Source organism: Sturnus vulgaris, chromosome 7, assembly GCF_052056855.1.
Source record: "Sturnus vulgaris isolate bStuVul1 chromosome 7, bStuVul1.hap1, whole genome shotgun sequence".
Lineage (NCBI taxonomy): Eukaryota > Metazoa > Chordata > Aves > Passeriformes > Sturnidae > Sturnus > Sturnus vulgaris.
Genome location: NC_142249.1, coordinates 18,267,493 through 18,283,569, shown reverse-complemented (window position 1 = coordinate 18,283,569; position 16,077 = coordinate 18,267,493). Strand labels below are relative to the sequence as shown.

The following is a 16,077-nucleotide window of genomic DNA, read 5'->3' as shown; positions in this document are numbered from 1 at the left end:
TGAATGGACTAATTTTTAAGCTTTCTAATTATCATAATCTATCAATTTCATAGTTGTACGTTATAAGAGTAAAAAGTATTGCTACGACCAACCTAAGCAGGAGTTTGGAAATGCCGTCCTTCAATACTGTTTCAAACTAGACCATATTCCTTTGGGGGCAGGGGGGATTCTCCAGGTTGGATTTTAAAGTAGTTAGGGGATACAAAAATCTACCTTTAAAAAATGGTTTCAGTGCCTCACTTTGTAAGTTAATTGCATACTTTTTGTTTCTACATTGACTTTGCCAATTTGCAGTTCCAGGGGCTGGATATTGTTAAACCTTTGGGTTTTAGGCTTTTTCAACTCATCTCTGCTCTGTGAATAGAAACACAGATAGTCTTTCCAAGCATGAAGTTAGAGGAGCATTCCTTAAAGTATTGAAGTAATCTTTCCTACCCACATAAGCATTATTTTCTAGTCCTTTCAGATACACTTGAAGTTCAGAGTTTGCTTTTCATGCACTGTGGGATAAATCATTTGATTCAGCTGCCTTTAGGTAACTGAAATGCTGTATCACCATGTTATGGAAACCTTTGGAGTTTTCTGGAATCATAGTAAGCAAAAGAAAAAAGGGCAGCTGAGGCAATCTGAAATTGGAACTCAAGTTCTGATTATTACTGATACCAATTATTGTGACTATTAATTTCCTGGTCATTAATAACTCTAATTTTATAAAATATTTGCAAAAGCACCATATCAAAGGCAAACATATTTGTTCCAAGTCTCACTTAAAACTTGCTTATGACATAAATACAGCAGTAGAGCAGAGGTTTTGAGCTTTGTAGACTATATCATTGAAATACTGGACTTATCTTTGAAATAAACCATGACATATACAATTTTCATTTTTAGTTAAGGCAAGAAGCTGAAATTTTTTTTCATTTTCTCTGGTAATCCAGAGGAAGTTGTGTACTCATAAGGTTCAATAGTCATTGTGCATAAAAGAAAGACACTTTACCAATTTTAACATAAATCCCCACTAAAAGACAAAGTTAACTTAAGAGTAAATAGCTTTGAGATACAATATTTTAAATGGATACTGAAGGTATTTTTGGTCATCATTAATTACAACTAATTAATGCAAATTCTGTGTCAGCAAAACAATATTTAAGAAAAAAAAAAGAAAAACCAAAATTAAAATATCTTACCTCAAAATATCATTGTATAAGCATGTACTATAATGATTTTAATTGCAAAATACTTTATTCCAGTGTATACAGCTGCATATATTGTAGGCAATAATTCATTCTACAGTAAAATAATTTATCTGTGCCACAATTCAATATTATTTAAATATTTATTTTTCAGTTCAAGAAGATTAAGTTACATCTGTTGCTTACATAGTTGGTATTTAACCTCACCATTGAATTATCATTATTACAAATTTAAAATTAAATGCATAATAGGTTAGGAGGACACGTTTTGAAAAAGAGAAATAAGAAAATATTTATATGAAAAAACTCCTTAACTAAAAGTTTAATTTTGAATTCAATCTAAAACTGTGATCTACTAACTTGATATATGTACATTGCAATATTTTAAAAAAGAGTCTGCCTCCTTGTGAGACAGCACGGAAGGTCATCAAGTACTGGCTAGAAAGGTTTAAGGAAAAAGAAAATCTTTAAGCTGCCATAAATGTGACATTATGAATCAAAATGTAAAAAATACCTGACAGGCCAAATTCCAAAAAAGGGTTTATGCATTTGTCTAGCATTAGTTTTTGATCAATGGGATGCATATTTTATGACACTAAAAAAGAAATAAGTCTATGTATTTTTAAGGCCATAGCTTAGTGAATAGCTGTATTTCAAATAAAGTTGCAAAAATTAAGAATATAATTAAAGACTATTAATGCAGTTTCCCCCCATAATTTTTCTAATTTATGCACCTTAAAATTTATACACCTTAGTTCTATCCACAGTCTTTTATTACCAACTAAAAACTCCCAACTAATCAAACCTTATGAATGTTTCAATTTTTAAGAAAGTCTCTATGTTATAAGGATTAATGACTTGGCTGTAAGAAAGGATAGCTTTTTCTGCTCTTAAAAATTATCTAAATGCTGCATTTTATTTGAAATCTGTATTTAATTGCTACTTTCAACTACAAATTATTAAGTTTGAAATCCAAGCAGGATGTTAAACTGTACGACTACATAAAATACACATACAATATAACTTATATACTACGCTGCATTTAATAAAACATCAACGATTTAAATTGAAAAATAAATAAAAATAATTTTTAAAATAATTGAAAATAAATGTGAATGACATTAGCATATTGTGGTGCTTAAAACAACCTCAGTAGCTTTACTACGTAGAAAGTTAAAAATGTTTATAAATCTGCATATATCTAAAGATCTAGATAACCAGGAAACAGGTAGATCATATGGATTCATTGATAGCAGTACCATCCTTAAGAAAACCCTGAACTACAGGCAAGACTGTAGTACAAAAGATAACAGAACAGTCCCCATCAGGAGCAATGACTGACACTGTGTTTGAAATCCACATGATTCATTTTGACAGTTCACAAGTGACTGAGTTGTAGAATCTACTTGTGATGTGAATGACTAATTAACTGAATTTATTGCTACACAAAGAAACATTAACCTGATGAAAGGCTTGAGTAAGTCTAAAGGTTCAGTGTGTATGTGTGTGAGATCAAGATTTTTTGCAGGTTTATTCAAGATCAGCTGAAGTAGCCCTTCATTTGGTCTTCGTGGAAATAAGACAATTGTACCATCTATTCTTTAGCTGAATGCTTGAATCTGCTACCACATCATCCAGTCTGGAAATTAACATATACAATTAAATATGAGTACATCTGTGTGGAGAGAAAGGAGGAGAAATGAAGAAATAAAGGGAGACTCTGCAGCATCCATGTGGGAAATGCAGGTTCATGCCTTGAGCTGTGCAGTATTAGGTGAGTGCCACAACTAAATGGAACTGAAATGGTGGCTCACAGCTCCTATTTCTTCTTGCTTGCTACTGCACCTTCTTAAAGCAGGAATTCCACTCTGGATGGGAAATACTCTCAATAGCAAGGCTGTTAATAACAGGCTGCCTGGTGAAGTGGTGGAGTCACTATCCCTGCAGCTGTTCAAAAATCACCTGGGTGTGGCACTTGGGGATATGGTTTAGTGGTGAACATGGTGGTGGCTGGACTTGATTATCTGAGAGGTCTTTTCCACCCTCAACAATTCTATCTGAAATCCTGTGTTCATTTGGTGTTGATACAATTGGTAATCTCTAATGAATAGTATTTTGTTGAAAATACTACAAAAGCCTCTGCCATAACAGTTCAGTCACAGAAAATGGAACAACTGAAAGACTGAACAGATAATCATGAAAACTTCCATTCTGTTATGGAGTAGTTACAAAGATGATTTTTTTCCTGCATATCACAAAATAATTGAATTAAAGCTAAAAAAAAATAAACATGTCCTAAATATAGGCATAACTTATATTGTAGAAAGAACACCTCTCAACACCTGTGTTCCTGCCCACTTTTATACATCAAGTTGAGTACAACAGTGGTCCTGGTAGAGGAGGAAACTAGCTGTGCAAGACAGGAGCAGAGAGTGTGTTTGCAACATACTGTTATTTTAATTCACAGCAGATCCTAAACTAGAAAACTCTCTTAATAGTAAGATGTCTACAAATGTTTGATTTCTTAGTTTGTCTGTTGGAACCATTCTGTAAGAGTATGCACATATATATGAGTATACAAAGATTTTAGACTAGAATCATAACTCTAATAAAAGTTACATGATAAATTAGGAAGAAGTGTTGCAAAATATAGTTTTATGTCATTTGTTATTAATAATAGATGTAATTGAGGAAATATGTAAACCTGGCATGCTCATATATTTTTTAAACCAAAGGCATGTGTTCGTTTTTCAATTCCATCCTTACAGATTTCTAAAACCTAACTGCTCAAAATAGTAAGGTAAATTTTTATTGAAAAGAACATAGAAAAACCAAAGAGCTGTGAATATTAGCCATGCCATAAGAAGTCAACTCTTATTTTAAATACCTTACCAAACTTAGTTAAAAGCTCCATTAAATAGCTGTTATTTGAACAGAACTTCCATCATGTTCTAACCCTGTACCCTATAATCATGCGGTATTTCTGTCATGTTGGAGCTAACAACTTCCATCATTTTGTCAGTTCTGTCTACAAAACAGAAAATTACCTTCACAATTTCCTGAGATTTATGCTTTTAATTACCTCCTATCTGCTTCACTACCCTCCATACCCAAAGAATCAATATAGTCTTATAAATAAGAAAAATGTAAAACGTTTGACAGAAGACAATGACAGTTCTCTTAGATTTTTATGTGATGTTATTGATTATTTTGTTTATTATCCTTTTGACAGCACGAATGATTTATTTAAATCTGCAAAGTCAACTTTTGTTAATACTTGCCTAAACTTAAAAAATTTACCTTCTGGCTCTTAAAAAAGATGAGGACTGACATCTCATCATCTTTATTAGCTTTAAATGCATTCAATAAGATGACCTTCATTGTCTTTCAATGCCAAATCGTTACATCCATTTTTCTGATATGCCTACAAGGTGTTTCTTCCTGATTTTTGAGGTGACACCAAAAATCAGGGCTGACTTGCACTCATTGCCCACGCAGCAACACACTGTGCAAACATAAGTTTGTTTTCAATCTGATTATACCCTATGAACAAGATGGTGCCTACCAGGCTGTACCACAGCCAAAGACATTTCTATAAGAAACAAAGTGTGCAGAGGGAAGCAGGAACTTATTTTAGGCACAATCAACAGATGACAAAATCTGTTTATGAAGAGGACACCATTGAGCAAAAATCAGAACAATAACATGTGGACTGCCAGCATCATGTATTTGCAAGTTTGGACTATAGAGAAGTCGTTTCCTGGCTGTTGGAAAAAGGGAATGGAGTAGTACTGGCATTATTGTGTAGTGGCTAAGCTCCTAAAGGTCTATGGACTGTTATGGTATCCTTTGTGTTGGAAAGGGCCTTTAAGAGCAAGTTCAAATGTTAACTCAGCACTGCTGTGTTCACCACTAAAACATGTCCCTACACTCCACCACTTCCCTGGACAGCCTGTTCCAATGTTTGACAACTTCCTTTTGGTGAAGAAATTTCTCCTGATATCTAATCTAAGCCTCCCCTGGCCCAACTTGAAGCAGTTATTCATCATCCTATCAGTTGTTTCCTGAAGAAGAGACTGACACCCACCTTGTTACAACCTTCTCTCAGGTAGGCATAGAAAGTGATAAGGTAACCCCTGGCCCTCCTTTTCTCCAGGTTAAACAATCCCAACAACCTCAAGACTAAACAAAAAAATAAAAATAATGAGAGAGAAGAGCAGAGACACTACTTGAACACAAGGTAATGATTCAGATAAGGAGAAAAGAGCAATTCTGCAGGAGCCAAATATCCTTCCAAGTACAGCTCACTTCTCCCTTATGTCTGCAAGCTACAGTGTCAGATATTGTAACAGAATAGACAATCTTGAGGCCAAAGCTCCATAGCTGCTGGGAGACTTATTGCCACACACCAGTTGAGGAAAATGCTGCAGATTCATCTAGTGGCCAGAAGCAATGAGAAAGAATGAGCCAGGGGTAGGCAGAGTCTATATGGGATAAAAAAGAGCCATTTTTCCCCTTGCCCTCTTGCTACTGCACCCTCTCACTGGTATCATATGGATTCAGCAAACTCACTGTTGTGGTTAAAAAATGGTATTCCCCAATTTAATACTCCAGCTAAAATCATGTGTCGCTTCCCTTCCCTCCTCCAAATAGAGGCTCAAAAGGAAAAGATCCCAGGTTGATATAAGAACAATTTAATGGAAATAGCAATGAGATAAGAAAATGAGCAGTAAGAGCAATATTAATAACAAAAAATATAAGAAAAAGAAGCTCCCAGCAATATATTATACAGGACTGCTCCATTCACCACATTTACGTGAGTGGAAGAAATTCCTTCTTAAAGAGAATCCCTTTTGTCCACTCCTAGCAAGGATGTGAGGTGATGTAGAGCAATCTTCAGAAGTTGGCCAGCTACTGCAAAAAATTAGCCCTGTCCTGGGCAGAACCAGGATACTCACTTGATGATTTTTAGTTTTGCTAGAATGTCTATAGTATTTATAATTATTATCATCATACAAATGTATGTTACTAATCTCAGCTTTCTTAAAAGGAAAAAAAAGTATTTCTTCAAAGGTTAAGCTAGATCTTCCATGGCATATCTTGCTTCCTCTTGGTGGAAAACACATACTCTAAAAGCTGACTCACAATCACAATCTGTTCCACGGAGAGGATTCTTCCTCTTCTACTGCCTAGTCTCTCATGGTAGTAAATATAACTGAGTATTTCTCATTTTTCCTGAGCTAGATTATAACACAAGACCATAGCTTGAACTTCATTGACACATTAGTCATTGCTGCACTGGAGCACATGCTGTGTCATCACCATGAAGAAATTAAAAAGTAACATGGTGTTTACAGATAATTTGATGCAAAGATGGAAATACCTGTGTTTATTCCAAAGCACTGAAGCACATCCGATTGCAACTGCTAATGGATAATATTGCTTTCTCCTTTTTTTAAAAACTATCTTCAAAAAGAGTATGTTCCTCTGTATAACAGAATGAAGTTTATGCAAATTAGAATAAGTATCTCATTGGCAATACTGTTTAATCAAACTTATTAACTATCAATCCTCGTAACACTATGCTTCCTAAAATGAGATTTCTAAACTAATTCAACTGTATTTGACTTCCGGTATCTACCACCATTTAAAAAATGCTAAGGAAAGAGCCCTTTTCTCTATTCCCTCCTAACATTTGTTGCCCATGTCACTTCCTCTATTCCTATACTTTTATGCTTTTTCTCCTCACTGAATCCTGCTTCTCTCTCCCATCTTAAAGAAAAAGAAAAAGAAAATTGAAAGAAGAAGGAGGAAAAGTAATCCAGAAGGCAAATGAATGAGTGGGGATTCAGAGACAGGCATCCCATAAAATTTGGCATGTCCTCGGGTGTCCTTGTATTAATCAGCCAATTCTGGATGTCCCAGATACCTCAGATATTTGAACAGCAAGACACTTTGATTTAGGCACCCAATCCCAGTCTGGGTTCCAGCCAGGGTATCTTAAGCAGATCATGCAAAAAAATGTTGAAGCAACCACAGTTATCATCACTGTAATGTTGATACTACTTTTACAGATTTAATTCCCCTAAAGAACTTTAAAGTTCAGGCTACTAAGACAACTTTAGCTTGCCATTACTTCAGAGATGACATTTTATTTTTTTGTTTCTCAAGACTTTGGATCATCTCTTCTGTACTACACTTTTTTTCTGGAGATGACAGAGATTGGAAGGGGTGTCCACTAGTTGTACTAGAATTTATTAACAGAAATAGACAACCTCCAATTTGACCAAAATGAAGCTGAAAATATTAAAAAAGGACAGGCAGAGTATGATGGTGAATGTCTGTAAATATGAGTCAAATACTATAATTTCTTTTTTTTGGAAGAAGATAGACATGTCAAGTTAAGACTAGCCAAAAATTTGTACACATAGATTTTCTTCATGTTGTACTTTTAAAAATTGAAGACTGGGAGATCCTGAAGAGTCCAGTTAAAAAATACTGTTCAAATTATAATATGGCAGAATAAAAATCATTCTAGGAACTTTATTTTTGAAAAAACATCATTTCAACACATGCTTTATCCCACATTCAAGACAACCTATTTTTAAATATTTAAATTTTAAAACGTCCTCCCATCTCTGGTCTTTCTTTTCCTGCAGGTAGCTGCAGATCCTTGCCACTGAATCTGATGCCAGAACACTCTCACCAAAGCTAAACATTCAGACACATAAACAAAAGAAACCCAAAACCTTTGCAATTCACTGTATTAATTTAGTGGGAGGTTTGACAACTATAAATTGACTAGTCTGATTTTTACTCTTTTTTTTTGTCTATTGATTCAGACCAGTGAGTGTCCACAGCACAAGGAAAAGATTGCAGGCAAGGAAACCAATTTTCTTCTCACAGATGAATGCCCACTGTCTGTGTGTTTCTTGTGCAATTGATAGAACACCACTAGAATGAGATCAGCATCCTCAAACACCATGTAAGTGAAATTCATTTAGGAGACTAAAAATAAAAAAAACAAAAAAGACACTCTATAGTTTATTTTTGTGATTTTTATCTCATTTAATTGCATAATTTAGGTCAGAGAAGGTTCGAAGGAATGGAACGCCTATCAACACCAAGCAGTATGTCAGCCTTGTAGAGCTAGAAGAAACTGCAAGTGTGGAGTGACTGCACAGAAAATCTCATTCTTCAATGTGCTACTCTGAAGTTCTAATGCAGGTTAATAGAGTTGGATGCTACTCAAAAGCGTGTAGCATGGTGGAACCAATTTCCTGAGATATTCAGTGGTTACAAGGTTCACACCTATATGACTCCCTTCTTCCCCAGTCAGCAAACAAGGGATGGATTGTAAAGATTATTCCATGCCCTGAGCATAATTTCGTATTATTTTTGGTCCAAAGGGACCAAAAGAAAAACACATGCAGAGTCCAGATTTTTATTTCTGTGAAGGTGTTTCAACAAGCTAAGAACGAACTGTGAGCCTGCAGAGCTTGGTTGAAACCCCACTACCTTTACCTCAGTGAAACAATAATAATGCATATTATGGGGTGGGGGTGTGTCTATTTGGATAGGCAAGAATAACATCCAAAGAAAATAGGATCTCACTCTCAGAAAAAAAAGATGCAGCACATGCTCAGATAAATAATTCTTAAGGTTAATTGGCTGAACCTGAAGAAAAATTTAGAATCTTATGTACAGCTTCTCAGGAGAAGCTAAATAACCCAGTGAAGTCTAGAAAGCTTTTCAAATAGAAGTACTACACTATGAAGACCCATTCTCCAAATATTCCTGAGGTTGAAGTTATTAAACAATTGCAAAATTAGATTTATATTTAATTATCTTCTAGTATTTGTAACATTACTATAACCTTAGCACTTTCCAAAATCAAATTTCTATGTTGTTTGTAATGTCCTGGTAAATTAAACTGCTGTAGAAAGCAAGGTGCTGCATTTCAGCATGTAAAGTATCATAGTCATGGTGCTTCACCCTTTCTTACAACCACTCATCTCAAAAGGATGATGATATTTCCTCGTAACTACAACTGAATATATTTATCAAATTTAGGAAGAAAGAGCACACCACCCTCTTGAATACACCTGGCCCAGAAGAAGAAGTGTGGCTATAATTTGCCATGCTTTTGTGACACCACTATTTAAAGCAGAATATGATATGCATGTTTTGTTCTACTTTGTAAGTCTAGACAGGAAAAATGTCTTGCTTGACAGACATACAAAATGATATAACATTTCATCTCTTTTTTTGTTTGTTTGTTTCAAGCCACTCAGTTGTGATTCCATTTATCTGCCTGAAGTGCTGTTTGTGCACCTGAGTGTCAGCACAGACAAAGTGAGTGACTCTTCTGGGGACAGGACCCATCATCAGAGGGACCCTGACCTCAAGAGGAGAGGGAAGAGTAAAGACAGCCTGAGCTGCCTCACTGGTGATGGATCCACCTCAGAAGCAAGATCCATGAAGCCAAAGAAAATTTTAAAAAATGTTATTGGTTCCTTGATTTAATCAGTAAAAGGAGACACCTGGACCAAACATCAGAGCAGAAAAGATTTTTTCCCCTTAAATCTTAACCTTAAAGTAGAAAGACAAGCGAACTAAAATTAAAATAATGACTTCTGAGATCAGTTAACTAAGCAGATATTGCCACTTCAAAGGAAGTTTAATAAGCTTGTCAAACGATGACAGATTTAGAAATCAATTTGAAGCTAAGATAGCACTGCTTCAAAATCCTTACCAGCCTAGACAAGAAAGGCAAACTGGGAAAAACACTTTACAAGACACTTTTCAAAGTGCAATGTTACAGGAAGAGAAAGTGAAAACCAGAATAATGGGTATGGGTGCTTTACTGCACATCCCTAGGAGCACAAAATACTCAAAGGCTTTGAGGAGGTTCCTGAAAACTGTTTCTGAGACCAAAATTATGGCGGAAAAATATATACTATTAACACATCACTTAGGGATTTGTTCTTACCCTTGAGATTTAAAAAAAATAAGCTGGGAATTTGGGTTTCTTTTAATTAACTTAATGGCATCAGTAATAGTCTCCAAGAACAAGTACGTACTCCTTAACAGTCAAAGGTCATAATTTTCTTAGATATAGTGTCCTTGAATTTCTTTAATTTTCAAGCTACTTAGGAAAAAACATTAAATGGTTATATATTTTAAAAATACGAGTGTACTCTTTTGTAATGAGTTTTTTAAAAAATAACCTCCAGGAAACAGTTCCTTTGAATCTCTCATACTCAAAATGACAGCTAGAACTAAGTGTTTATATTTTTTATAAATGAAAGCTATTGGAAGAGTGACTTTATTCAGAAATTGAAAGACCTATCAGCAAGGACGTGCAAACAACAATAAAAGCTATTTCTTCCAGAAGAAAAGCAAATATGACCTGGAGAACTCACTGGGAAGCTTTTCTGCTTCACTTTCTTTTAAAAAAAAAAAACCTCAGGCAAACATTTCTTTTTGCAATACCTCTTGAAGGTTACTGTACCATCAAATGGGGTCTCACCTATGGACAGGGCATTGGATATCATGCCAGAGCTATCCAAGACAATTAAGAGTTCATGCTCTATGGACTTCTGCCTCTGAGTGGACAAAACACCAACCCATAAGGCTGAGCAGAATGTAGATAGAATTGGAATGAGCTATTTGGGAAAAAGAGATTTAGATTAATTATACTTAATGCACCAAATAAAAAATAAAAAAAAAATTAAAAAAAAGGAAGCAAAATAGGCAATACTCACATCAGAGTTAAAACGAAGCTGGCAGACATTACAGGAAATGACTTGCTTCTTCTTTGGGGGAATGGACACTCCAAATGTATGGTTTATGACTGCTTTTTGCACAGGATCCATCTGGAAAACAAACAATAACCAATTCTTAACTTTTCAGGGTAATAAAGAGTACAGAAGAAAAATCAAAAAACAACACTTGCAGCAGCAAGCTCTTTTCTTTTTTAAGATAAAAAGGAGAAACAAGATTCCAGCCCTCACAATAATTAGATTTAACAAAGGTTAGGGAATTGGTAGCATGCCAAAGCTGATGAAGAAAAGGCGGCTTCATTGTTGCTGTCATCCCCAGGTTACTAAATAGTTCTTTCCCCAACCCTGCACATCATCTGGGCTGCAGGGTCCCACTACCACCTCTGAATTGCCAATGAAAGCCCTCCCTATCACCCACTGTTCCAACAGACATATTACAGAAGCCACTTTTGCACCTGAGAAGTCACTATCATTTATTTCTACATGTTTTCCTTTGAGTGATAGATATTAGTACTTATTTGAAAAAGATTCTCTCCTGGAGATCTTTTTATGAAAGGAGGTCCTTTGCAGGCTCCCTTACCAATACCTCTTGCTGGAAAAGAGGCTGCAATCCCCAAGCATTTCCATGCAGAACTGATGAGTGACAGAGCCCATGGGAAGGCTGAAGTTTGGAGGAACATGAAGGGAATGTTTGGACCAGGAAAGTTAGCACGCCTCAGAAAACATTTTAACACTGAAAAAAAATGTGAGGCAAGGGGGAAATCTGAACATATTACTCCTAAATTTGACTGAACCTTTTCAGGAACTCAGAACTGATCACATCTTTTTGCCAAATATCGGGATTCCTGTTGGTCATTAATATGCTCAGGATTGCAGAGCACTCTGCTGTTAATGCTGCAGAACCTGGGGAATGACAAGGGATGTTCAGAAAACAGAGTTTATAACTGCTGCTGTGTCGAGGCTCAGTCATAACATGTCATTCTTCCTGATGTGACATGAATACAGATTAAAACTAATTTCCTGATGCAAAAACACTCAAATGAAATTTTCTAATTAAAGAAAAAGCAGAATATCTGGTCTGGTCTCACAACTGATTCTGCTCTCAGCAGGATGTTGAACTAGATGACATCTGAGACCCCTTCCAACCCAAACGATCCTATGAGCATCTGTATGTGTGGTCCCTCATCCTTATCTAAGAAAAGTAATGGATTCTAAAACCGAGTGGGGAAAAAATAGCAGTCTACGACAAAAGATTTCCCCATTTTGTTTTTAAACCAGTTCAGAAGAAAATATTTTGATTTTTTTATAAAGTCAGGTTTTTCTGAAGCTTGCTTTGCAACCACAGTGATGTTTTTTTCCCTTACAGTACTATTGGAAGAAACAAACCTGGCTATTTAATCCCAGGTGATACACATGACACACTTGGTACTAAGCCGACGTACAAAAGGACAAGAGAAGAGCTAAAGTAACTGATCCACTGAAGAATTAGAACAGGAAATTACCTGCCTCCAGACTTTCTAAACATGAAGCTAAAGACTTTTATTTTCCCTTAGTACAAATTTGAAACTTCCAGAGAAGCCTGCACTACTGAAGATTATCTGCACATATTTGCAAACACACAAAAAAATGAATTCAAGAAAAACATATTGCATTATATCTGCCTGAGAAGATATTCCCCTAATGTATTACCTAACATTAAACAACCACGTTGGGTTTTTTTGGACAATGGCTACATATGTTTCTTGCTGCATTCATTTTAAACCAAATGCATGATTTTGTAAATGGCAATAGTAATAAATTTCCCTGAGAGGTAATTTAATTTTTATCAGCTTCTGCCACTAAATGCTATATTTCATTGCCACAGGGGTACCACATGACAATGCAAAAGTAAAACCACTTCATCTGGAATGATCTACTGAATTATTTAATGATGCACTGTTGTTACAATGAATTGTGACAAAATCTAATAAAAACCCATGAAATAAATGCCCTTGTTACCTGTTTCATCTATTTCTAGGACATAGTTAGAATTCAAAGCCTAAAAGCTTAAAACACAATAAAAATCCCCCTTTTTCTGACTTGTACCATTTATGGCATTGTCCTACATGGTCTATCAAAGTTTTAAATGCAGATTAAAAGTTTTTTGAGCATCTACTTTATAATAGATATGACAGTCAGTATATATTATATTTATTATACATGTTCAAATATTGCTGTACTATTAGGGAAGAGTCGATTGGATCTTTTCTTAAATGGAAGATAGTATTTAAGTTAAAACATAAAACATAAGTGTTAATCAGTTAATCTAGAAGAAAAGAGCAACGTTCAAAAGTACCTCAACCATTTGGAGTGTCTGAGATCGGTGAAATAGCAAAAATACCCAGAATTGTCTGCAGACCCGTTTAAAAAAAATACAAAGGGAAGAAGCAGTGCTCAATGACTCCTCTGTGCATTCCAAATAACAATCCACAGCGCTAGTGCGAGGCCAGGCACTTCACAACCACACAATGCACACTGTGCACAAAGTCCCAGCTTCAAACAGATACAACAGCCCAAGGAAAAAAATCCACAAAAATAATACAGCTCATGCTGCCTCCAGAAAGTACCACTCGTGATCCCCAGGGGAGTGGGTAATGATCCTTCCCTAACTGGAGCCCTGCATGCAGGTTGGTCATGATTAGAATTCAAGAAGTGCAACATTAACAATTAATATGCTTTAAATATATCAGAAACTGGCGTGGATTACAGCATGCTGGAAAAATAAAATAGTATCTCTCTGTTAGAAGATTAATGCTGCAGGGTAAACTGATCTTAGATCCCTACACAAAATCATCCTCTTCATTGCAGGGAGGGAGGGAGCAGGAAAGAGGGAGAGACTTATTTGTTGAGGTGTTTATTAGAAAATGACATAGCATAGCCTTGCCCAGTGGGGATCACCAGTATTTAAGAACCAGATCTATAAAACAAAATAATAACAGAAGCTAACAGCTACCACAAATTCAAATAAAAATCTGCACTACACAGTTTATGCTACAGGGAGATTTAACAAAACAATTCATAGTACTCTGGTAGCCTTAACTACGTTTAATAACCTATTAGTATTGTTCTCCTATTTCGATTTGTTTAATAAAAAGGTAAATTTTAAAATGCCTTTCCAAGAAAGTTAAAGATACCATCTTTTTTGCAATAATTCTCATTAAAACCACCCAAACTTTCGAAGCAAGTAAGGGTTAAGAGAATCCAGACAGAAATACTCTACAGTTACTGAGATTTGCAAGAAGAACTTTAAAGGCACCTAGAAAATACAAGTGTAGAAACAGACAGGAGCAGCACAGATATTGTATTTCTGACTGATTTTTTTCATATTTTCCCACCAAAAATTTTCCAGACTCAGGTGTCTTCTGTGTATTTGATCAATTCCAGTGACTTTCTGTTGCATAGTTACCCCTGGAATGGATGTAAACCAGTTTCCACCCTTTGAATGCACTTCCAATGCCTACAGTCCTCAGTGCCAAGAAATTATTACTTTTGTTTAAATGTACTTTCATAAAGTTCAATTTTATAAAACCTGTACCACATCTCAAGTTATCTTTGTGCTACTCGGTCATTCTGTGTATAGAAAGTATTCCATTATTTTCCACATTCTTGTTGCCCATATCAATTTTACCAAAAACCAACTAATTAAATTAAATATATTGAAGATATGGACAGGAACCACATAAAATACTCTGGGTATATCAGTATTGAACTCTGAGCTGATATTTTCAAGGAACCACTGTTATAAAGATGAGCTCTCACTCCCATGTCTTGATGGCCAATTCCTAGCACACTACTTTCTATGTCAAGTTTTGTGAATTTTTACTCCCATGTGCCTCACTTTAGAAATATCTGGATGTAACTTTACCAACCACTATTGTCTGGCTTGTCAGTCTCATCAAGGTATTTTACAAGTTTGTTGTTTTTCTTCGTCCTCACTTCCTTGGAGAACTTTGTCAAGAGCAAATTTCCTCAGCTCACTTAACTCCCAAGCATCTTTTTGTCATGCAAGAATCTTCTCATGCCAGTTTAGTTTTCTTAAAAAATCTTTGCCAAGGAGTTTTGTGAAAAACCTTTTTAGCAATTCAGACTATGTAGATTTAAACATCCTTATTCACATGTTTGTTGATACGCCTATAAACAGGCATGTAAAGAAGGATTTATCTTTACAAAGGAATTATGTTGACACTTAACTGGCGGTTTACAGGACGAGGTATTCTATTATACTGTTCTTACTGAGGTACCTGTTCATTTGCCTGGTAAAAAAACCCTTTAATTCTCCATGGAATGGGTTTTAAAAACTTGCACCATATTTCCCAGCTTTTAGTCCTCAGGTACAAAGGCAGTTTTAGATGAGCTGTTACACATTGTCATTAGAAATTCAGGAATTTCATCCTTGAATTCTCTTATTCTTGCTACCAGAAACTCTACCTGCCCTGCTGTATATCATAGTACCACAGATTCTTCTGGTGCCTCCTGGGAAAGGAAACAGACTAAAAAGAGAGATGAAATTAGGCACAGGAAGAAGAGAAAAAAAATAAATACGTTGGGAGAATTCGTTTGGTGAAACTGAAATTCTGGTTATTTTGAAAGCTCTCTTTATACACAGCAGACTCTAAAAGCACCTATTTGTGAGCCTCAGAAATAAACTGCAATGATCTTGAGGGGAGGGAAGTAAGTGCTGTCTTTTTGTAACAGAAGCATAACTTAAACCTGAGTAAGGTTTAAAATTGTGACTGGCAATGTATGTCCTCTTACCTCTTATCAAGATGTAAATCTTGGGTCAAATATAGAGTTAAGTGTTAGACAAGCTTTTGTAAACATAATATTGGTTGTGAGATGTAACCCAGTATCACTTAACCAGCAGGCATAATAAGCTTCTGAAAAACACAGAGAGTGGCCTTCAGCATGTGATGCTGGTCTACTCTGATAAAGAAGTTTTAAAGCCAATGTGGAACAAACATAATATAATCCAGTATTTCCCTCCAGAAAAAAAACAAAAACACTGGCATGTATAAACTACCAGTGCAACATCTAAATTAAGTTCTGTAACTCATGTGTTT

General features: G+C 35.5%; 1 protein-coding gene across 9 annotated transcripts in view; it reads right to left on the bottom strand.

The window, feature by feature from the left end:
• ZNF385B (zinc finger protein 385B) overlaps window positions 1–16,077 on the bottom strand; it is a 153,820-nt gene that overhangs the window by 24,958 nt on the left and 112,785 nt on the right. For 8 of the 9 annotated variants that reach the window (XM_088167945.1, XM_088167949.1, XM_088167947.1 and 5 more), the window contains one exon: window positions 10,961–11,071. In XM_088167945.1, the coding sequence (XP_088024071.1) occupies window positions 10,961–11,071 (111 nt within the window). Of the gene's footprint in view, window positions 1–10,960; window positions 11,072–13,313; window positions 13,511–16,077 lie in introns of those variants that run through there. The other variant, XM_088167950.1, reaches the window with a different exon arrangement.